Raw genomic sequence first — 24,490 nt, 5'->3', positions numbered from 1 at the left:
ACCGCAACGAAGACACAGTGCAGCCGAAAGTAAAATTAATTAATTTTAAAAAAGAACAGGCAAGAGTGAAGGAGAGGAGATTAATAAAACTGGTTAATGAGACCAGCCTTATCAATCCTTAAGAAGACTGTGTTTCTCTGCAGCCCCACAGCCAGCTTCTTGCTTCCCCTTCTCTCTGGGATACCCAAAGAATAGAGGTGTATTGAGTGTCTCATCTGTTGAGATCATAAATCAAGGTGCCTCGTCCTCAAGGAGCTTCACTGGCAGAGAGAAGACATTCTCTTGTGATAGGACTGTGACCAACCCAGGACCCGGTGAGGAGAAAGGCAAGTAAGAGGCTAGTGATTGCCAGGAGTCTGGAAGAAGGAAGAAGAGACTGGTTTACAGGCATCTGAAAGGGGGCTTGAGTAGGGGGCAGTCCAAGGACATGCGAGGCAGGGTGGCAGTCCCCTGCAGAATGGAATGCAATGACTGCGCTATCTTTCTAGAATAAAGTCCACTTCGAGGAACATCCCCTGGACTTAATCTGATGGGTTTCAAGGGACAGTCTATTGGTAACGTACTTACATGTGTCACAGCATGTGCCAGGAATTTTCATGATTTTCCCCTAAGAAAACAGCAAAGTCCCAAGTTAGGCACAAACAGTACATAGCGGACACTTTCTGTCATTCCTGCCTCTGGACTCACAGCCCTGAGCCCAAGTCCCCAGAAGTGAATGGACTGTCCCATCACAAAGGTGAGCAGACTGACCACCCCGCCCGGTCAGGCTGAAACAGTCCTGATTATTCTGAATTCTCTTCCAGTTGAGAGTCTCTGGGACTGTCATTCCCAGGGGGGACCATCAACTAGTTTGGCCTCTCACCTCCCCATTCAAGGATCACAGATCCAATCTCCCCCAAGGGGAGGTATTTTCTTAGAGCATCATAGAGAGAGTTTCATCTCTCTATCAGGCTTTGATTTTGTAATTTTGTTGATTTTTAAACTAGGCTGGGGTTCTCCTTGAACACTGGGAATCATGGCAGAGCTGAACTGCCATTCAAAAGAACCTTCTTTTTTCAGTCACAGATGGAGCCAGTCGAGAGGAAAGCAGGGCCCGGGCTCCGACGGCTCACCCCCTCAGCCAGGCATTTGTGTTCGTTGAAGGGCGGGCAGCTCATGACCCTCTTCTCCCAAATGAACTCTCCTCTCTTGTTGACTTTGCAGAAGTGACTGTCACAGCCATCCTGGAGTGTCTCATCACGCTGAAAGGAAAGAGAGGACGTGCGTTGAGCACATCTGAAGGCAGCTTGGGTTTCACAGCCACTTCAAATAGTGGCCTTGACTCCCTGGAGTTGTTAAGACAACGTGGGGGACCATAGAACAAGAATGAGGCAGGTGCAGTCCGGTTTTGCAACCTGTTTACTGGGAACAGGGCTGTATGAAGGCAGGGAATCCCTAAACTCTTCTGACCACATAACAGCGTAAAGAATTAAGACACAGTGGAGGTAAACTGGTCAATCAATAGCTGAACTAGAGCTGAGTGCCTCTGATGGAGAGATGAGTGGACTAGGTGCCTGTCTCACCAGCCCATCCTAACTTTCACAGATCAGCATCTCTGGCACCTGACTGCCTACCCAGTCTCAGAGATAATCGAGGCTGGAGCAAATCTTAGAGGTCAACCAACTCTCAATCATGGGGGCCCACACCAACTATCCCCTTGTCAAGGAAAGTGACAAAATAACTAAATCAAAGAGAAAATCCTGTACCTTCTAAAGGTTATCCATCTTTTCTTTATAAAAAATCAGAAATAGGTATGAAAAGAAGTCAATATTGACCCAAACTTGGCCCCCTCTTTCTTGAAGAAAAGATCCCCAAGAAGGGAAGCAGACGGTGATCTGAGGGGACAGTCTTGACGTCCACTTGCCCCCACCTTCAGCATCAGGATCTGTCCCCCTCGTAGCTGAATGGTGCACGCCGTAGGCAAGCATCTCCCACAGCATTCGCCCTGGAGCTTCTCTTCCATGTAACCCTGGAACCAGGAGAAAATGCAGCCTCTGTGAACCTCCCCTGAAGACCCCGCTCATAAGTAAGCCAAACTGTAAATGGTTTCATCATACCCAGCCGCTCCAACCAGAAATCTGGGGGTCATCCTCGTCCCTGCTCTCTTTTGCTCATCCCCTGCCTCGCCCCTCACCCACACATCACCAGATCTTGCCAAAAAATGCATCTTGAACTCATCCACTGCTCTTCATTCCAAGGTCCTCTGTCATCACCTAGTCCACGCAATCATCATCCGCCACTGGACTTTGTCACAGCGGAAACTGTCTTCCTGCCTCCATCCCTTACCTTTACGGTAGGGGAAAAGGCTGTAGCTTCCAGACTACAGGATTTCACGGTTTTACAAAAATGCCCCAAAATCTGGGAGACCACACAGGGTAACCAACTTTTTATTTTTGCAAAGAATTTTCAAACATGTTAACCAAATAAGAAGCAAAAAGCGATCATCAGTTGTCTCATCATTGCATTAAAATTAAAGCTCTTTCATCTTTCCCCACCATGCCAAAAGGGGCTCCCCTGGTGGCTCAGACAGCAAAGAATCTGCCTGCCATGCGGGAGAACCACATCCCTGAGTCGGGAAGATCCCTTGGAGAAGGGAATGGCAACCCACTCCAATATTCTTGCCTGGCGCATTCCATGGACAGAGGAGCCTGGCGGGCTACACTCCATGGGGTCGCAAAGAGTCGGACATGACTGAACAACTAACACTTTCACATCATGCCAAAAGAAAAAAAAAAACAGGAAGAACAAAACTCAGCAAAATTTTAAAAGAATACATTTAGCTATATGAAAGCCAATGATGGTGTCATTTTTTTCATTTTGCTACATTTAGTAATGACCACTTAGAGATTCATTCCTTGGGGTCCTGAGGTTTTTCTGCTGTGAATCTCTAGCAGGTCAGTCTGGAGTCCCGGGCAGAAGACCTGGCTGTCTCACAGGGCTCCCATGTTGATTGCACAGAGACTGAAGGCTCCTAACCAGCAGGGAGGTGAGGAGTCTGTGAGTGTGCACTGAACCCATCAGGGAGGCTGTAGAGAAAGCCAGTGAGGACTGAGCTTCCAGCAGAACAGGGCGAATGGATGGGCCCCGGCTACACACATATGCTTGGAAGGACACTGTTGACGTTTGAGGCCATGGGGTGAGCTTTAGCTGTGTTTTCAAAATCACACGATTCCTGAAGGTGTGGACCGTGATGAATGGGAGAGGAAGAGAGATGGGAAAAGCAGCATGAATGCATGCAACTGGTTATTATCAGAACGAGGAAATAAAATGGGGTTGATGTCAGACAGGATTTCATAGGAGCCTGGATTGGGGCATTTTTACTGAGTGCTAGAAGGGACTAGGAAATACCCTCTACTCAGCCCAAAATCTTTACAGGAGACATGAGGGATGGGGGACAAATGGAGGAGGGGGTTGCAAAGTGAAGAGATGAGGCTGTAGAGGCTCCATCCACACCCCAGAGGGGCCAAGCACATGGTGAAGCCAAGGACAAGGAAAGATGGGGGGCGTCGTGGGAGGGAAAGGGACAGGAGGAGGTGGAGGATGGGGTGGGAGGTGAGAGGAGAGGGCAGTGATTTCAGAGGAGCAGTGGACAGGGGAAGGAGGGAGGGGAGGGGAGGAAGCAGGCTGACCTCACCCACAGGAGAGAGAAGAGACCCTGAGAGGCGAGAACACCAGTGCACAGGTGACAGGTGTGTCTGAGCGCTGCTGGGCTTCTGGCCAGTGCTGACCGGACACCCACTGCACAGCCAGCAGGTGGACCAGGAGGAGGGCAGAGCTAACTGGGCTTTCACTGCAGCATCCAATCAGGAAGGGCCAGGCGTCCCACCAACCACAGAACTCACAGGTCAGAGCAGCCAATGAGCCCTGCTCCCCTGTCCAGGGATGCCCCCCAGGCTCTTCTCACAGGTGTCTCCCTGCCCTTTTCACAAACTGTGTCGGCCACTCGAGGACCCCAGTCCTATCTCCCCACTGCCCTTACTCTATCTTCCTTTTCTCACCCTCTTTTTAAACTTTTTTCTCTTGTGAATACATTTATTAACATTGGTCCTATGCACGGTTTACAACTGATAATGAATAGTGAATATGGGCTTTCCAGGTGGCGCTAGTTGTAAAGAAAACCCGCCTGCCAATGCGGGAGACATAAGACACACAGGTTCGACCCCTGGGTCGGGAAGATCCCCTGGAGGAGGGCATGGCAACCCACTCCAGTATTCTTGCCTGGAGAATCCCATGGACAGAGGAGCCTGGAGAGTCACAGTCCACGGGGTCGCAAAGAGTCAAACACAACTGAAGTGACAGCACATTCACAGTGATAATAAAATATTTTAAACCTTGCACTTGAAACTATGTGGGTTATTTTCAAGTCTCCTTTGATATTGATTTCTAACATAATTCCACAGTGTTAAGAGAATAGAGTCTGTATGATTTCAATACCTTTAGACCATGAAATTTTTGCACCTTGTTTTATGTCCCTGGATATGTTCCAGTGTCTCCTGGTTTACGGTCTATGGGAACTTGAACAGAATTTTGTGTCCTGCTGTTGTGTGAAAACTGTATAAAACTTAATTATGTTGAATTGGTTCATAGCGCTTTTCAGATCTACTGTATCCTTCTACTTCTCTGTCTATTCATTCTAGTAATTTTTGAGAGTTTGATGTTGAAACTCCAACTAAAAGCCTTAATTTATCTACTTTTAAAAATAATTGCAATATCTAGTAGAACTATTTTTAAAAGCCTTTAAAAAAGAGAAACTACTTTTATTTTTTGAAAAGCCACTGGCCTTACTCTTGCTGATCTGCCAGTCTGTCCCCATTCCCACTCCTGGGTGGGCACTGCTGAAGGTCAGTCGAAGGTCATGCTCCTCCGGGAGGCCTTCTCAATGTTCCCGGTCAGGGTCATGTCTTTTCCCCTTGCCTTCCTTTGTCTCTACCAGCAAAACCACCAGCACAGACCATCGGCTGCTGGGCCCCTTGAGGCATAAGCATCGTCTCCCCTGGAGGAGACAGAGGGCCCACGTTTCTGGTGATGCTAACAGTCCCATCTGACATTTGCAGTTCAACCAGGCTGACCTAAACTTGACCCAGCACAGCTCCCCACGTGCAGGAGGCCTCCCGGAGGTCCAGGGAAGGATGCTGAGCGAGAAGGGGCATATGAGGCAGAGCTCAGCAAAGACTGAAAGACACACTGCAGAGCTACTGTCCAGGATCTCAAGGGGGAGGAAGTGAGTTTACTGCCCTCTGTGTGTGTGTGTGTGTGTGTGATTTGCTTGGTCGCTCAGTTGTGTCTGACTCTTTGCGACCCTGTGGACTGTGGCCTTCCAGGCTCCTCTGTTCATGGGATTCTCCAGGCAAGAACACGGGTTGCCATTGCCTTCTCCAGGGGATCTTCCCCATCCAAGGATTAAAACCGCTATCTCCTGCCCTGGGAGGTGGATTCTTTACCATCTGAGCCACCAGGGAAGCCCGCACTGCCCTGGGGAGATGCAATTTTGGAGAAGAGGAGGAGTACACAGACCAAAGTGAGCTGTGGATTTAAAAATATTTAGAAACCTATGTCTAGACTGGATTCTAAAACAAGGTATCTAAAAACAAAAACTGGGTATCTATGGATGCAGAGGAGGTGACTGTGCCATCCTCTGACCACCAGAGGGCGCCAGTAAAGAGTGTGCTCATCCCCCTGACCGCTTCCTGCAGGACAGTGGGTGCGAACCTCTCTCTCCTGGCATTGATTGTAATTCCATGGACATCCAGGTGAAGGGGTGACACAGACTTCAGACAGCATCATTCCTTCCTATATTCAAGACCAAATGTATCAGGGGAGTTGTCTCACACACACACACTCACACACACACACACACTTGCACTGGAAACCCTAAAACAACTGGGATTTTAAATTTTTAAAAAGTAAAAACACGTATTTCGGTCCCTTCTTCCTAACTGAGGCAAGGATGTTCTATTTGAGCCGTTCTATCAGAAACAATGTGTATCCTATTCCCTTCACTCCCTTGGAGCCTCACACAGCGCCCAGGTGCAGAACACACCCTGTCCTCAAGAGTGCTGACCACACGGGCTCCAGCGTTCCTCATCCCTCGCCCCATCGCACCTCCCCTCTGGCCAGTGCATTGCTCCTCTGATGAGAGACTCCTCTCCAGGAACCGTCCAGCCCCTACCCACTGCTCCACCACCTAAAAGAGTGGTTACATTATGTATTCTGTGCATCCAGCTCACAACAAACTCATCTGACCAACTGTATTCTCTAGGACAGCAGGAGCCCCAGATGCAGGGGGCAGCCTGCAGAAGAAGCCAGGGCATCCTCCTCAGCACTGGTGCAGCTCTGTGCGGGGGAGGAGGGGTTTGCTAAGAGTCGTGATTAGACCAGTGAAGTGCATGCTCTCCTCTACTCCACTAGAAATGAGGATTCCACGTCCCTGATCCCACCTGCAGAGGTATTCAAAGCAAACACCATCATCGTGACCTGGCAGAAACGGGGGTGAACTATTTTAGACCACCCCAGTGTCCAACAGAGCTTCCCTGGCGGCTCCGTGGTACACACTCTGCCTGAAATGCTAGAGACCTGGGTTCGATCCCTGGGTCAGGAAGATCCCCTGGAGAAGGAAATGGCAGCCCACTCCAGTATTCTTGCCTGGGAAATCCCATGGACAGAGGAGCCTGGCAGGGTGCAGTCCATGGGGTCACAAAGAGTCGGACAACAATGTGCAATAATAAAAGTATACTTTGAGGCAGGTCCGCTCCAGAGAACGTTGTGTAGAAATCTGCACGTAGCAAGTGTCTGATAAATAATTGTGGGCTAACTGGTAACTGTCGGATAAATATTTGACTGATTTTTAATGCTTTCAAAGATCAGTAATGATGTTACTTAAAATGTTGCCTAAAAAAGAATACAGAATTGTGAATATGGTCTCAGCCTTGCAAATACACTAAAAGAATGTTTAAAATGTACAAAACTAAATTATAATTATTTCTGAGAAATGCAATCTGGGTAGGTGACTTTTAGTCCCTTCCTGACAGCTGTCAGATACTGGACAGAATCAGAAAATCATGAAAGTTTTTATTTAAAGACCCTAGTGAGGTCCCATTGCCTGGGTCCTAAAAGTGCCCAGCTGACCCCCCGGTCCCCCCAGCCGCAGCCTCTCTTACCGCAGGGCAGGCCTGGCAGGTGGTCTTCCTGCACTCCAGCTTGAATCCAGAGATGACCCCTGCCTGGACGTGGCAGCGGCAGGTCATGCATGCGTCAACCATCACAGTCTTCCCGGGCTGGAACCAGGGGGGACCAGGGTCAGGCCTCCTGGCACCCTGGTCCCCCAACCCCTGACCGCCCTCAGCCCCATGAGCCATCTGCCTTAGGTGTGGGGCCCGGCTGCTCAAAGCTGCTAGGAGCCATCATCACCCCAATTCTCCTCCGGTCCCCAGAGGCCACTCCTTCCCCCACCCTCCCCCCTCAAGGATGGCAGTGGTGAGAGTGAGGGCTTTCCCTGGGGCAGAAGAAGAGGGGACAGACACATCTCCTGTGCCTGGGGGCTGGGGGACCGGGAGATGAGCGCTAGAAGGCGAAGGCGGGACCCAGGCCCTGGAGAGTTGGGGCTTCCCCTCCAGGATGCCTGGGAAGCCCTAGGAGCAAGGGAAGTGTGGGTGGAGCAGGTCGCCCCGGGCCCTGTATTTGCACTTTCAGATGCTGCCCACCCTCCACACAGCCCCTGTCCCTGCCCCCCTGGGGAGAACGCATCAGCTCACCCCGATGATGGTGCCGTTGAGCACGCAAGCCTGCACGGGCTCTGGGGAGAGACAGGCGCAGGGCATGAGTGATCAGAACACACCTGCTGGAGACCTGCAACCTGGCCGCTCCGCTGGGCTGGGCCTCTCCGCTCCACCTTCCAGTCCTTCCCTCCACCCCGCAAAGCACTGTGGGTCCTCCTGCCTACGTGGCCACACTGACCCCAGGCCCCTCAAGGATGGGCAGCTGCCTACTCCCCACCCTCCAGCCCCCTGGAGCCTTGGAGGGGAGGGTGCTTGTTTAAGTGATTCACATCGACGGGGCAAGAGAGAGGGTGCTGTGCTTGTGAAGGAATGAAAATCTGCTTTGGAAACTAAGTCCCATGATAAAATCACACAAAGAATTCAGGGTAGCAGGTGGTGAGAGTTGTTTGCTATTGCTGCTGCTATTGGTTGTTTGGCTGATTGTTTGGTTGAGTGCTTGGTTTGTTGTTTGCTTGGTTGATGGTTGGTTGGTTGATTGGTTGATTGGTTGATTGGTTGCTTGGTTGATGGTTGGTTGGTTGATTGGTTGTTTGGTTGATTGGTTGCTTGGTTGCTTGGTTGATGGTTGGTTTTGTTCTTCCTGTTTTTTTTTTTTCTTTTGGCATGATGTGAAAGTGTTAGTTGTTCAGTCGTGTCCGACTCTTTGCAACCCCATGGAGTGTAGCCCGCGAGGCTCCTCTGTCCATGGAATGCGCCAGGCAAGAATATTGGAGTGGGTTGCCATTCCCTTCTCCAAGGGATCTTCCCGACTCAGGGATGTGGTTCTCCCACATGGCAGGCAGATTCTTTGCTGTCTGAGCCACCAGGGGAGCCCCTTTTGGCATGGTGGGGAAAGATGAAAGAGCTTTAATTTTAATGCAATGATGAGACAACTGATGATCGCTTTTTGCTTCTTATTTGGTTAACATGTTTGAAATTCTTTGCAAAAGAATTTCTCAGGCCCTCCCCTCCATCAGGTTGTTTGGTTGATTGGTTGCTTGGTTGCTTGGTTGCTTGGTTGGTGGGGTTAGGAGATGGACAGCTGGAATACCTTCTTCAGAAGAATGATGGAGAAGGTATTTGTAGAATCAGAGAAGCCTGGATCCAATCCCAGTTCTACCACTCAGGTGAGCAAATGGCGGTATCACAGTACTCACTGTGATCGTCATGGGATGACATGAGACACGGTACAAAGCCAGCACTGAGCTCAGTGATGACCTTCAGGAACTGTCCTGCTTCTCTCCTCTCATTTGCTTTCTCCCCAAAACATTAGGAATGGACAGGAAGATTTGATCCTGCCCATTTCCCTAAGCTACTCCAAAGGCAGGGATTCGGGAGCCCTCCTGAGCCTTTTTGGAGGGTTGGGAGGCCTGGAGGCTGGCCTGGTGGCATGTCTTACCGCAGCGACAGGTGGGGCAACAGCCCAAGGTCTGACAGCGCAGCTGGAAGCCCAACGGGCAGACAGGGACATTCAGCTGCGGGCAGGAGACGTTCCTCTGCTGCACGAAGACCTCCTCCTCGACTCGGACGCACTCGTGGATGAGGCAGGGGTTCTCGGGGGAGGCCCAGTGAGAGCCAACCTGTGGGCAGAGCACCCAAGTGGGTCATGGGGCCCGAGGTCCTGCTGGGAGTGGGTGGTCCCCTCAGGAGCTTGGGTGGGCCCTGGAGGTGAGCCTGGCTCCACAGCTAAGCCCTGCCCATGGGGGAGGCCCCTGGAGGGAATGACAGCTCGTCCAGGTCCTTCGGTGAGTCTGGGTCAGAGTCCCCCCAACCAAGAGCCCAGCTCAGAGCCACGTGTGCTCCCAAGACAGTCTTGAGCCACCAGAGGAAGCACCTGAGGACAGAGGGTGCTCCCTCTGCCCTCAGCCTGCCTGGGAGCTGAGCAACCAGGAACAGCGGCGTGGGGAGACAGCGGAGGGGCAACATGGGGGTCGGGGGAACCAGCCCATCGCCCAGCCTCACACGGCCTCCCTCTAAAGATGGGATGCTGGCATCTGGCCCTTGGCCCTGCAATCTGTCCCCAGGCCTCCAGGCTGCAATGGGTGGCCTGTCCCCTCGGGCTGGCTCCACCATCCAGGAGCACTGAGTGTCCAGAACATGGTTCAGAAAGTTCCCCGGAGTTTCTGACCGGTCTGTGTGTCTCCCGGACGCACAAGCAGGGGTGCCCAGTCAGCATGCTCCAGGCCCGGCAGCTTCTTTCGGGCCCGGTTCCCTTTCTTCTCTTTTCAGAGGAGGAGCAGAGTGCCCCGACTGCAGCCTCTGTCTTGACCCCTTTCTGACTCACCCTGAACACACCTTCCCGCTGCAGGCCACACTCGACTCTGATCAATAACCCACTGAGCCCTGGACATCATACGCGTTAAGAAGACCCGTCCCCATCCGCTCCCGCTGGCCCCTCATGTTCCAGAGCCACTTCTGACCCCCAAGTCTTACAGTCAGAGGGAGGGAGGGCGAGGGAGACTCTTCCGTATACACTGATGTCAGAGCTGAGTGAGCCCTGGAGGCAGATGAGTGACTGGGAGGGAGGGGTACTGAGCCTCAAAGGTACCAGTTGTCAGCTCCCCCCGCCGCCAGGACACAGCAGCCTCTGACCCTGGGGAGGGTTCGCAAAACCAGCCTGATTCTGGGGTGATGGGGAGCAGGCAGCCTGACAGGGCAGGAGGAGGGATGGAGCAAGGACATCCCCAGGGACCAGGACTAGAATAGGGAGGTGGGACCCCTCATGGGGAATTCAGCAAGTCCCTCGGTCACCACCGAGGAGGAAGAGGCCAGTGGGCCAGGGCACGAGATGCGCATGGCCAGGGCAGGACAGTTAACCCTTTGCGCTCCTTCTAAACAGAGTGTGTTTTGGTCTCCCTGGAGGACTGAGAAGGGACCTCACACCCACCCCAGCACCTGCCTCCTGAGGATCCCAGGGCTCAGCACCCCCACTTTATCCGTATCAGCCAGAGTGGAAAGGTCTGTTAACATCGTTGCGTCTGAGCTAAGACTCCCAGGGAGGGATCTTCTGTGTTTCAGAAAATGGCTCCAGAGCCAAAGTGAGGGCCTCTGGCCACAAAGGAGAAGCTAGGCTGCTCTGGTTCAGGGAGGGGGATCTGGGGGTGAGAGGCCAGACAGGAGACGATAGGGAGGGAGGTGGGGGGCCACTGGCATGGTCAAGGGCCACAGCCAGAGCTGCAGAAGTAGCTTGCGGGGTCTGGGGACAGAAACACTGTTTGCTTCTCTGGATTGTAAATTTCTCCAACGGAAATCAGTGACAAGGTCAGAGGACCCTGCCTGGGCCATCATACAGACCTGCATCAACCATCAGAGTCCTCAGGTTCACAGGTGAACAGGAGAACATAACCCCCACCCCCAGGAGCTCACAGAACTCATAGAGAGGGCACTGGGCTCTCCCCAGATCTGGGCAGCCTTAACTAGTTCCCCAGCTGACATCTGGATAAACCAACAGCTACATTAAACTCGCCACAGGGAGAGCGAACGGTAGGGAGTGAGCATCTGCTTTATCGAAACCAAGGCCAGCCCTGGAGCCCAGATGAGGCTGGCCCGGCCCCCAGCCCCCTGCCCACACACCCTGGCCCAGACCTACACTCTTCCACTGGGTCTGGGAGTCCCCCCGCGGGGAGCCGGTCACCACCTCGCAGGCCGACGGCAGGCACCTTCCACAGCACTCTCCCTCGCGGAGGACGTAGGTGAAGCCCTGAAAACACACAAGGACGGAGTGTCGGGACAGCTGGCAGCAAAGACGCAAGTGCTCTGGTCCCCGCACAGGTGTTTGGAGCTCCGGGGCTTGCAGAGGGCAGCCGGACCGGACGTCCTCATCTCTGCGCTCCTCCAGCCCCACGATCACGCTAAGTGGTCAGGAAGCACCACCCACTGAATCACTACGGCTCTCACATCACCTGTCCAGATACAACCCTGCCCTCCGCAAGCATCCACTCTGGACCAGGAGCCAGTCCTTTTTGTTCAGTTGCTCAGTCGTGTCTGACTATTTGAGAGGCCATGGAGGTAGCCCACCAGGCTCCTCGGTCCATGGAATTCTCTAGGCAAGAATACTGGAGTGGGTAGCCATTTCCTTCTCCAGGGGATCTTCCTGGACCAGAGATCAAACCTGCATCTCCTGCACTGGCAGGGGGATTCTTTACTATGGCGCTACTAGGGAAGCCCCAAGAGGCAGTCCACGGGGGTTTTAAAGACGTTCAGAGTTCATGCAGCAGCTGCCAGCTGACCCAACGTTTATCACGGCCCAAGTCTAGACCAGGGGAGAACATTCAGGATGCCTGGAGTCTGGGCTCTGCACTAACAGAGCAAGTTACCTGCACGAGATGAGCGCCTTGACCCCAGGACCTCTCAGTAACCTACAGAGCTGGGCTTCCCCAGGTCACCACTTGACACTGACCTAGTAGTTTATGGGGCACCATGAGATGAGACCAACCATCCCCAGAAAGCTGGCCAGGAAGACCAGCATCCTGCAAGGTGGAAGTCTGCCAACCCATCCTCCTCTTGGAGGTCCTCCAATCTGGCCAAAGCATGGGGGTCTTGGATTGAAACCCTCCACCGAGAACACGGAAACAGTGTACAAAGAACAGACAAAACAGTGATGTGCGAGGCTGTCCCAGGGGAGGAGGGGCCGGAACCCAGGACTAAGCAGCATCTCGGAGAGAAGGGTATTCGGGACGGGCATGGGTACCACACCGGCTCTGCTCCCCCTGCACACTCACAAGTGGCACCGAGTCACAGGACGTGCTTGACACTCAGCCACACCCCAGTTACAGCCTCTCCCGGGGACCTGGGAGCCTGAGGACCATCTCCATGGGACCTGCCGACACCCAACCCGTGTCACAGTGGTGCTTGGCAAGCTGTTCTCAGTCTTAACAGCTGAGATCTCATTAGTTATCCTGCAGCTGGAGGTCAAACCAGTCAGTCCTGAAGGAAATCAACCCTGTTGCCAGCTATACCAGAGTGCCAGCACAGCCCCAGGCTAGGAGTCAGGACTCGCCCCATCTGCTGGCTTCAGATGACCCCTAGCACAACATCCCTCTGCTTTCAGCCAACTTCATCCCCTCTGCTTTCTAACAAGTGGGAAGAACAGCCCTGCCTCTTCTTCCTTCTGGAGGAGAATCATGAGGATGAATAAGACCTAATGGCTTAGATTTCCCTGGTGGTCCAGTGGTTGGGAGTCCACCCGCCAATGCAGGGGACCCGGGTTTGATCCCTGGTCTACGAAGATTCTACATGCCGAGGGACAACGAAACCCATGAGCCACAACTACTGAGCCCGCCCACTGCAACTACTGAAGCCCGTATGCCCTAGCGCGTGTGCTCCACAAGAGAAGCCACCGCCATGAGAAGCCCGAGCCCCGCAACTGCAGAGCAGCCCCCACTTGCTGAAACTAGAGAAATCCCACGCACTGCAACAAAGACCCATCACAGTTAAAACAAACAAACAAACCTCCCTACCAAAACACAAAACATACTGGGGACCAACTGTATAAAAACGACCTCTAGCAGCATTCTCTTCACCCGATAGCACGTTACTCCCGCTGCCTCCCGTGGCCTGTGGGAGGAGACGGAGACGGATGGGCGCTCCCCAGAGGCACCCCTGGATCCCACAGCATCATCCTCTCCCAGGGGCCTGGCAGGCCTGCTCCTCCACAGCATCAGCGAAGCAGGGAGAGCCGTGGGGGCACTGAATGGACGTCCCCACTTCTGGATTCACTCTCAGGCCCTCCCCTCCATCAGCAAACCACACACACACTTCTGAAAAAGCATCAAGAGCCTTCTCTTCACTGCTGTTGGTACAGATCTGTCCTAGCTCCACTTCTTTGATCAACATTCTCTACTGAGAATAAAGCAGTAATAATAATGTAACTGAGCAGGACCCTATGGGGCCTCCTACAGACAGGCCTCCCCCACATCCTCTGCTGTAGCTCCTCTCTGAAGTACCTAGGTAACAATATTTGATGCACATTTTCTGAGTTGTTTTGCAAATGTGAAAACTCCCCACCAAACAGAAGAAGTTCACCACTTACTGACCATGAGCACACAGCCCCAGGCCTCCTGGGGCCTAAGGACTGGTCATGTTCACCCTTATGACACCACCTGCTCCTTCGCTCAGCCCATTGGAGAACTGTGCAAGCTGATCACATCCCTTGTGACCCCCTCCCTCACCTGGCTTTTAGAAATACTTGGCCGAAACCCTTAGGAGATCTTGGGGATTTTTAGGGCAAGAGCGGCCTATCTCCTTACACAGCCCTGCAATAAACCTTTCTCTTCCTCAAACTCCAATGTTTCGGTTTGTTTGGCCTCCCTGTGCATTGGGCATGTGAACTTGTGCTAACAATAAAAGCTTTAAACCAGCAAGAATTCAACCCACAATTCCCCCGGCAGACTGTGGTTCCCCTTTCTCTAGAGTCTGATCAGTCTTCACTGGCAAGAATAGAGCATCCCCAAGTAGTTAGTGGGCAGGCCACCACAAAAAGAATTAAAAACTGAATTGGGGGGAGGGTTCCAACTCCCAGTTATACCTCAAATTATAAACATAGCTCGACTTCTTTACCTCAAATTATAAACACAGCTCGACTTCTGTACTTCAAATTATAAACCTGGTCTGAAAAATCACCAAACTACGTAGAAACATGATGTTACACTGACAGGAAAAAAAAACCAAGCCCTGTTTTCTAGGCTATTAATTCACCTCTCTGCTTAAACCGACTTCCCAGCCCTCTGGCCTCAAGACCACATGGCTGAGATGACCGTCAGCTGAGAAGTGTTCACGGAAGGATGACAGAGCCATGCTCGCCTCATGCCTCTTTCCGTTACCCGGCCCCACTCCCCTCCTGGCCCCTCCCCTCTGGCCTTGAACCAGAGGGTCCTAAAGGGACTTCCTTGCCCTTTCCTGGGATCCCCGTCCCAACTGCCCCACACTGCTCCCCCTTACCGGCCGGCAGATGTCCGCGCAGGGTTTCTGGGAGCACTGGGCCACGCGCAGGCCCATCACAGCATCCTCCAGATCCGTGCAGGTGCAGGTATCACAGCCCTCCTCCCAGAACTGGCCCACGGGGTAGATGGTGCCTCGGTGGACGCACACCTGTAGACGCAAGGTTTCCTGAGTGAATTCACTCGGTTCATCTAAATGAGAGGTGAGTGGGCATCTGCTGGGATCTTCCCTGGTGGCTCAGACGGTAAAGCGTCTGCCTATAATGCCGGTAGACTCGGGTTCAATCCCTGGGTCGGGAAGATCCCCTGGAGAAGGAAATGGCAACCCACTCCAGTACTCTTGCCTGGAAAATCCCATGGACGGAGGATCTACGTGTTGGAAGCTACCCTAGGTGCTAAGACTACAGCAGTAAGTGAAACAGCATGGTCTCTGCCCACACTAGAGTCTGGCCTCTTCCCACCCCTGCCCACCTAACTTAGGAAAGCCCACCCGTGGACTGGCCCCCTGTGAGTCTTTCATGGCCCTTGGGTGGGGATATAATACACTGGCTGACCTGACTCACTATCACCGCTCCCTTCGCTGCATTAAACTCCTTCCTGTGTCCCTCGGAAAGCTGTACCCTAATTCTCAGACTTAGTGATGTCCTTGGACTCGGAACCCACCCATGAATAGCCCTCTGTCCCGTGAAGAGTGGCTGAAAGTGAGGGACGGCTGGGCAGGGGCTATGAACAAGTGCTCCCTTGAGGCCCACAAAGGACAAGGAATGGATCAAACAAAGGCTCGGGCACAGACTGCGAGCTGTGTTTGAGGCACAGGATCCTGTTTGGAAGAACTGTAGACTATGGAAGGAGCGTGGGACATGCGATCCCAGCGGCTGGCTAGGATTAGAACAGTTAAGCCTGGAGTGCATGTGATACACACGCTCAGACTTTATTTTCTCGGCATGAGATGCTCAAGGAAACTCTGATCATAAAGCTTAAAGACACGTTTTAAATAATCCCAAGTGTGTCCTCCAAAGCTCCAAACAGCTGTCTATGTTCACTCACATCATAACAGTACAAATAGGTTAAAACCATTTTCCTAAACTTGCTCTAAAGAATCTGCCTACAATGCAGGAGACCTGGGTTTGATCCCTGGGTCGGGAAAGATCCCCTGGAGAAGGGAATGGCTACCCACTCCAGTATCCGTGCCTGGAGAATCCCATGGACAGAGGAGGCTGGCAGGCTACAGTAGTTCATGGGGTCACAAAGAGTCAGACGTGACTGAGCAACTAACACTTTCACTATACCCACTCAGTCTTCCAGCTTCTGTACAGGAGCTCTTTAAAGGCAGGACTGTATCTTACACCACGTCTGTAACCTCAGCACGCAGCCATGCTGAGACACGGTAGTCTCCGAGTACCCCCTGAGCTAACAAGAATCAGGCTAAGAGAGAATGCTGATGCCCCCCCACCAGGCCACACAGCACTCATCCGGGCAGGAAGGCACGTCTTCCACGAGAAGCACGTGTCTGGCCATCATCCCAGCCAGAGCCGGGCAGCCTTACCTTGTCGGGGAGGCAGGTGGTGGTGGTGCAGCCGCAGTCGTTGGTGATGGTGGAGGCCAGGTACCCCAGCGGGCAGCTCACCGTGGAGTTGGTGCAGTTGCAAGCGCACTCGTACTCGTCACAGCACCGGGTCTTCCGAAGGGCGGGCATCCGGTGCGGGGGGCAGGAGGGTGGGGACCCCTTCGGGCATTCCTCCTTCCTGCAGACTGAGGGGCAGCACAAAGTGGTGCCCTGGTCCTGCCACGCTGAGCCCTGCACTCAGCATTCAGCTAGGATGCAAGGTCCCTGGGAACTCTAGCCCCACTGAAGTCAGAAACACACGTGAGCCCCACTCAGGAGCCCTGGGACAGTCAATCACACCGTAAAGCAGTTAGTTAGTCTGTAGGACAGTAAAGACACTAATCCAAAGGGGAAATGTGATGTTATTTTAACAGAGAGGAAGAGAAGGCTGCTGGGTGTCCAGTCCATCATCCTCCCAGGCACCTCTGGAAGGGGTGGGGTTTTTTCACCTGCAGATGCTCAGAGAGGACAGATGCAGAATCTCTAAGACCCAGGTACCCCAGGCACACAGGCGCTGGTTAGCATTTTTACAGGCTGGTAGCTTATGAGATCTTATTCCCATCTCAGTACCTGGAATAATAAATACCCTACAGTTTTAGGTCCTTCAACAATGATGAATGAAAAATGACAGCAAATCCACAGTGTCATTTCATCAAGGCCAAATCCTCCCCCATGTCTTTGCCTGTCCCAGCTTCTTCCGGATATAAAGTGTTCTCTCACCCTCAAGGGTTTCCATCTATGAACTGAAGTGAGATTCCAAATCAACAGGACTGTAAGTAGGTATTGACTTTAGGTGGGTATACTCAGTAGCTTAACACAGAATGTGGTTTCTTAACATGTCCAGGACTTTCTTTAGTCCAATCCTAGGCTTAAATTGGCAGTACTTAGAATTTAAATAGATAAACATACAGGAAGTGAAAAATCTATAAATTTGTTTGGGAATAAGCTCCAATACTTTGGCCACTTGATGTGAAGAGCCATTGGAAAAGACCCTGATACTGGGAAAGATTGAAGGTAGGAGGAGAGGGGGACAACAGAGGATGAGATGGTTTGATAGGATCACCAACTCAATGGACGTGAATTTGAGCAAACTCTGGGAGACAGAGAAGGACAGAGGAGCCTGGCATGCTGCAGTCCACGGAGTCACAAAGAACCAGGCACGACAGCAACTAAACAACAAAGACCCAGTGACGAGGACAAGCCAAGGGTATGTTCCTTCCCCTCCATGGTCTATGGGAGGATGCGAGTAAATAAAAATGAGATACGGAGGCTTCTTCACCTCAGGTCCAACTGCCTCCTAATAAACCCAAGAGGGGGATGCCTGCAGCTGTGCCCACGCCTGCTCCCCCGTCACAGCCTGTGACTGGGAGGAGTCTTAGAGGATTCAGTCCAGGTGTGACCTTGACCCTTCTGTTCCAGACACACCCCAAGCCCAGACTCAGCTCACTAGAATACAGGACACCGTCCCAGGCCAGGGGAGAGTGACTGCATGGCCCCCTCCTCACCCTCAGAGGAAGGACTCACCACAGGTGAAGCTGGGTCTGCACTCGCCAGGATTGGCCAGCACCGGCTGGAGGCCATCTTCGCAGTTAGGCACCGGGGGCACGTCACAGCTCACCAAGTCACACACTGAGGGCCAGAGGAGGGATGGGCCCTCAGAGTCCAGCGAGGCCACTCCTGTGCTACTGAGTGGTTCCCTACATTTCTACCCATGAGACCTCCACTGTTTACACACATGATGGCAATGAGATAAAGGTAGAGCTAGAGATGGAGACAGAGGGGGAGCTGGAGATGAAGAGAGAGATGAAGATGCAGGTGGAGATGGAGATGCAGGTTCAGATGGAGATACAGGTAGAGATGGAGATGCAGGCAGAGATGGAGATGCAGGTAGAGATGGAGATTCAGCCAGAGATGGAGATGCAGGTAGAGATGGAGATGCAGGTGGAGAAGGAGATGCAGGTTCAGATGGAGATACAGGTAGAGATGGAGATTCAGGCAGAGATGGAGATGCAGGTAGAGATGGAGGTGTAGGTAGAGATGGAGATTCAGGCAGAGATGGAGATGCAGGTGGAGATGGAGATGAAGTTAAAGACGGAGATACAGAGACAAGGAGGGGGTAGGGGGAGGTGATGATAAATAAATATATACATAATAGACAGATGATCAATAGACAGATAACAGATAGATCCAAGATATAGGACAAACTCATGTTAATTACTCCCATCATCTGCAGGGACTCCAGATCTAGGCCAAGTATCTTGAACCCTCTAGACCTCAGGATCACCTTCGTAAGGTGGGAAGTCCACCACACAGGGCCGGTCTAAGGCTGTCTTGAAATAATGGCAGCAAAGTGCCCAGCACATTGAAGAAGCTTTGTACTGTCCATAAATGAAAGCCTTGAACTAAATGACCACCTGTTCCCTCTACTGCTAACAACCCAAGACGACTGGCATAGGGTCCCAACAGTTTAATAAACTGTTCTCCAGTCAGATCTCCTGACGGGGCTTCTGTTTGTCCTTGATACATTTCATCAGCATAAAGCAAAGTCTCGTGATTTCTTTTCAAGGTCCTCCCGCTGCCTTGATCTACCTGCTCTCCCTCAAAGATTTTATTGCTGCAAACTTCACAAGCCTGTGTTTTATGTCTTTGCCTGTAAGCTAAAAAAACACTCCGGAGAGGATGAGGACAGTGCACTAGAGATTTCCCGTCATATTAACCAGAATTCCATCCGCTCTGGATTCATTTAATTACACTGTCATTCCACCCATTATTCACAATGTAGTTTGCAATCCTATAACAAAACCCTCTGACACATAACGTGCTGAAATCAAGGTGCCCGTCCATGTGTGGCCTTCTCTACAGTTACTCTGGCATAACTATGCCAGTTACCCTGGCATACTCACAATTTTTAAAGGTTATACTCCACTTATAGTTATCATAATGTACTGGCTATAACCCCTGTGCTGTATAACACGTCCTTGTAGCTCATCTACTGTGCACACAGTAGCTTGTATATCTTAATCGCCCCGTTTTACCCCTCCCTCTCCCCTCTCCCCACTGGTAACCACTAGCTTGCTCGCTATATCTGTGAGTCTGTGTCTTTTTTGCTATATTCACTAGCTGGCTGCAGTTTTTAGACTCCACGTATATGTGGTATCACACAGTGTTTGTCTTTCTCTGCCTGACCCACTTCACTTGGCATCATGCCCTCCAGGTCTATCTGTGTTGCTGCAAGTGTCAAATTTTATTCTTTCTGTGGCTGAGTAGTATTCCACTGCATGTATATACCACATCTTTATGCATTCATCCGTTTCTTTTTTTTTTTTTTCTGTTTTTTTTGGCCGCATGGCACATGGGATTTCAGTTCCCCAACCAAGGACTGAACCCGTGGCCCCTGCAGTGGAAGGATGGAGTCTTAACCACTGGACCGCCAAGGAGGTCCCTATCCACTCATCTACTGATGGGCACTTAGGCGGCTTCCATATCTTGGCTGCTGCAAACAAGGCCTCTGCGAACACTGAACCCTATTCTTTCTTAATGCTCTCAAACCTTACATTTGGTAAGTCACTGCAGAATTTTTCTAGGAAGCAAATCCCCTTTTCCAGAGGCTACTCTTTCCAGGTTTTAGAAAATCCACCCCCGGCCCCTCCCACCGTCCCCTTCAGCACCACCACCTCGCCCTCTGGGGCTGGGCTGGGGTCGGACCTGGAGAAAGGGTGACACGTACCACACTCGTACTCGGGACAGCACTGCTGCGTGCTCTGCCGGAGCCGGGCCACCTCACATGGGCCGCACGTGGGCACTGGGGAACAAGAGGCCACAGAGGTCAGAGGAAGAGATAATGGTACCCCCCACCACCCCTCACTCCCTGCAGACTCTGCACCATGGCAACCAGCCAGCCGATCGACAAATGAGTCTCCCCAGCACGTCCTGTCACCCTGCTCAGATGCGCCCTCAGGACACCAGGGCTGAGAGTCAAGGTGGGGAAAGCAGGAGAGGCCTCCCCGGCCCGCCAACCCGAGAGTTCTACCCACGTGCAGAGAGGGGACTCCAGCCCCAAGAGGCAAGGAGCGGGGCTGGCACAGGTAATCCATGTATGGATCTGGCCCCCCGGCTCTAGAGACGGTGGCGGCGGGGCGGGTGTGGAGGGAGCCTCACCTCCGGCCGAGGGGCAGGGCTGTGTCGTGCAGTTGACCTTCCGCCCGCTGAGGCACGTGCAGATCTGGCAGGGCTGATGGTCTGGGACCCACGTTTCCAGGAGCTGAGGGACAACGAGGTTCAGAGAGAGTCCAGGAGTTCGTGGAAGTCAGGCGTCCCACCCCTGGCTCTCTCTCCCCAGGTGGGGCCCCAGGGTCAGAGCCATGCAGATGAGCCGGGGGGACAGACAGATGCCAGGGGGTCCTGAGAAGGAGGAGCCCACGGGGCCGCCCACGTCACTTTGCACGCTCGGGGGAGGGGCAAACCACAGGTGTCCGAAAACATGGAGCTTTCACTGCAGCCCTACTGATGGTGGTGCTAAAATGAAGCAAGGCAAGAAAACGGGGACTCTGGTGTAACTGCCTGGCCGCGTCCCAAGCCAGAGAAGAAGCTAGACTGCAGCCGAAGAAGGGTTCCCTTTGTTTCCGGACCAGACTTCAGACTATGCGGCAAGAAGAATGGAAACGGGGACAGCAAAACTCAGAACCACCACGTGGTTGGGTCTGGGAGTGACTTTGGAGACCACGCTGCAGTTTCTAGATGAAGGGTCACCTGGGGGTACCCCCACTGCACAAGGGCTTTGAATCAGGGGATCCCCCACTTCTACGTAGGCTTCACCCCTGGGTGCCGATTCCTGGCTTCCTCCCCTGCAAGGTGAGGACGCCCCCCCAGCCTGCCTCCCAGGACTATGCTAGGAGTTGAGGGCTGTGAACAGCACAGACTGCAGAGCCAAGAATGGCTCCCTTCAGACTCAGCCATGCAGGAAAATTCCAGTGAAATCGCTCCTGAATAAAATGCATTCTTATCCAGCAGCTAAAAGGTCACTAAGAAGTTTCCAGGTCAGGAAGGTCTTACTTATCCCATCTGCTTCCATGGTCCACAATCAGTATCAGCCACTGAGAGGAAGGACATGGGAGAGCTCCAGGTAACCCCTCCCCCAGCTGCCTTCCTCCTGTGGGATTAAACCTCGGAGGCCTCCCTGGGCACCGTCTGCTCACTGCATACATGTAAGAGCGCACATCTGAGGGGCCAGTGCCACGTGGCACAGTTTAGGGCTTTATGTAAACGACTAGTTTAATCCACATTTAATCCTCACCGAAGCCCCACAGCCAGGACATCCTTATTGTCATCCCCACTCGTCCAAGGAGACAGCAGAGGCACCTGCCCGGGTCACATCGTCACAGCACGGAGCTAGGATCTGGACCCAGAATCCACTTGGCAACACTGTGCTTAGCTGCCTCCCAGTAATGAGCATGCATGCTCAGTCGCTCAGTTGTGTCCAATTCTTTGAGACCCTTTGGACTATAGCATGCCAGGCTCCTCTCTCTATGGGATTTTTCAGACAAAAATACTGGAGTGGGTTGCCATTTCCTTTTCCAGGGGATCTTCCCGACCCAGGGATCGAACCTGTATCTCTTACATCTCCCACACTGCAGGTGGATTCTTTACTGCTGAGACATTGGGGAAGCCCCCTTCCTAGGAACAAGTAGCATGAAGTGTGTTCAGGATAATTCCCCAAAGGTTCCACACTGACTCACTGAATGTGCCTTCTAATCTTATCCAGTGAGGATGACCATCGTCTGCACAGACCAGTGGTGAGGATCACCATCGTCTACGCTGACCAGTGGTGACACCAAGGCACAGAGCAGGAGCTTGACCAGGTGGACTCAGCATCCTAGCCCTGGACATCTGCTCTGTCTCCAGACCACAACTGCCAAGCTCAGCCAGCCCGCTGCAGGGCTCGGGGAGTGATGAGCACTAGACACTCTGTCCCAGCCCTCGAATGGCTGATGGTCAAGCGGAGGAAATAGGACTCGCCCATGAAAAGCTGAATGAGATCTCTCAATTGTGATGCATTCACATCACAGAATCCTACTCAGCCGTAAAAACAAACAATGAAACACACAGCATGGATGGATCTCAAGAATATTATGCTGAGTGAAAGAAGCCAGGCAAAAGGGGAGTAATATTGCATGAGTCCGTTTATATAAAATTCCAGAAAATATAAACGAATCTACAATGACAGAAATGAGACCAGTCCAGTGGTTGCCTGGGGATGAGAGGTGGGGGTACGGGTGTATTAAAAAGGAGGCTCAGGAAACTTTTGGAGGTGATGGGAATTCATTATTTTGATTATGATGACGGCTTTACAGGTGCAGGCACTTGTCAAAACTCATCACACTGTGCGTTTACCTTTGGTGCTGTTTACTGTCTGGGAACTCTCAATAGAGCTGATTTTTAAAATAAAAAATCCAAGAGCCCCAGGAGTGCAGAAAAAAGAGTTCACTAGGATCGGGGGCTCCAGAGAGGTCTCACCTCCTGGAAGTCTGTCCACTGTGGGAGACTGTGCTGAACTTGGAGGACAAGGAGCAGCCCTGAGGCTTTGTGAGCAGGTCCCGCCTCAAAGCTCAGCAGGCACCAGCCTGGTGCCGCAAGCAGGCGCAGAAGGCAGGACGAGGACCAGGAGGCAGAAAAGAAGGTGCAGCAGCCACAGTTCCAGCTCCTCCCAGGGGCTGTGAAGACCCGGGAGGGGCAGAGGGCGCTGACCTCAGAGGCCCAGGACACAGGACACGGGAGGCTAGGCAGAGTGGAGAAGAGAGGGGGCGACTCACGTCTCCCAGGGCATCTCTCTGTCCCGGCGCTTCCTGTTCTTTTACACTGATAGTGATGCCAAGAAAACCATAAACTGAGGGATATTTAGACATTTACGTAACAAGTGATGAGATAAGAAAGGAGATTATATAGAGAGATGATCTTATTCGCAAAACAGAGATGCAGACACAGACGCAGAGAAGAAATGTATGGACACCAAAGGGGTAAGGGGGTGGGATGAATTGGGAGACTGGGATTGACCTATATACACTACTATGTATAAAATAGATATCCAGTGAGAACCTACTATATAGCACAGGGAACTCTACTCAGTGCTCTGTGGTGACCTAAATGGGAAGGAAATCCAAAAAAGAGGGGATTTTATATGTATATGTATAGCTGATTCACTTTGCTGTATAGTAGAAACTGTGCTGTGCTGCGCTTAGCAGCTCAGTCGTGTCCGACTCTTTGCGACCCCATGGACTATAGTCTGCCAGGCTCCTCTGTCCATGGGAATTCTCCAGGCAAGAATACTGGAGAGGCTTGCCATGTCCTCCTCCAAGAGATCTTCCCATCCCAGGGATTGAACCCAGGTCTCCCACCATCCAGGTGGATTCTCTACCGTTTGAGCCACCAGGGAAGCCCACAAAAGAAGCAACTATACTCCAATAAAAATTAATTAAAAATAAAAGAAGGGAGATATATATTTATTTATTAGTTTTTTCTCTCTTTTTAAAAATGAACTCCAGACATCTTAAATTCAAGAATGAGTAATACAACTTTCCAACTCTCCTGGGAAAGATCACAATAGATGACCAAAATCAGGTGTTAACCTCCTTTTCCAGGGATTTCTATTGTCCTGGGAAGCTCTTCAGGCCGGAGAATCTATGGCTCCTGAAAAAGCCCGTTTAGGCCTCCAAGGCTGAGCTTCGAAAGGCCCTGAGGCCACACACCTGGAGGGTTATGCAGCCAACTGACCGGCAGAGGGCACTCCTGCATCAGGACTAGCCGACTCCTGATGGCTCCTAACACGGCAGCCCTGTCTCAGTCCCCAGGTTCCAGAGCTGGTACAGTACTGTTACCTGGACAGAACAGGCAAGCCAGATGGCTGGAGTTAAAGATTAAATAAAGATTACAGAAGGACAGCCTGCAGAGAGTACAGCAAGGGGAAATGGAAGTCTTCAGAACCCAGGGACTCAGCAAGTCACAAGCACCGTCCACCCCAGCCAGGATTTGAGGAAGATGCGAATACACTGACACCAGAGATCAGGGAGGGAACCCGGCTCAGGGTGGACCGACAAGGTGATGGAGGCAGTCCTAGAGGGGCCACAGCAGTGCCTGCCCAGCACAGTGGGGTGGGGGGA

The 24,490-nt window shown here is 52.2% G+C and overlaps 1 protein-coding gene across 2 annotated transcripts in view; it reads right to left on the bottom strand.

Moving 5' to 3' along the window:
* The window catches only part of VWF (von Willebrand factor), a 125,464-nt gene that overhangs the window by 3,443 nt on the left and 97,531 nt on the right, over window positions 1-24,490 (bottom strand). For both annotated transcript variants that reach the window (XM_086402347.1, XM_086402346.1), the window contains 12 exons: window positions 20,496-20,598; window positions 20,065-20,139; window positions 17,862-17,966; window positions 16,278-16,483; window positions 14,733-14,882; window positions 11,383-11,493; window positions 9,193-9,373; window positions 7,791-7,831; window positions 7,197-7,313; window positions 1,910-2,008; window positions 1,113-1,241; window positions 568-607 (listed from right to left, as the gene is read on the bottom strand). In XM_086402347.1, the coding sequence (XP_086258473.1) occupies window positions 568-607; window positions 1,113-1,241; window positions 1,910-2,008; window positions 7,197-7,313; window positions 7,791-7,831; window positions 9,193-9,373; window positions 11,383-11,493; window positions 14,733-14,882; window positions 16,278-16,483; window positions 17,862-17,966; window positions 20,065-20,139; window positions 20,496-20,598 (1,357 nt within the window). The remainder of the gene's footprint in view (window positions 1-567; window positions 608-1,112; window positions 1,242-1,909; window positions 2,009-7,196; window positions 7,314-7,790; window positions 7,832-9,192; window positions 9,374-11,382; window positions 11,494-14,732; window positions 14,883-16,277; window positions 16,484-17,861; window positions 17,967-20,064; window positions 20,140-20,495; window positions 20,599-24,490) is intronic.

Source organism: Bos grunniens, chromosome 5 (genome assembly GCF_055505025.1).
Source record: "Bos grunniens cultivar Pamir isolate PY7600 chromosome 5, Bosgru_T2T1.0, whole genome shotgun sequence".
NCBI lineage: Eukaryota > Metazoa > Chordata > Mammalia > Artiodactyla > Bovidae > Bos > Bos grunniens.
Note: the sequence above shows the minus strand (reverse complement) of the source record. Positions and strands in the feature narration are given on the sequence as shown.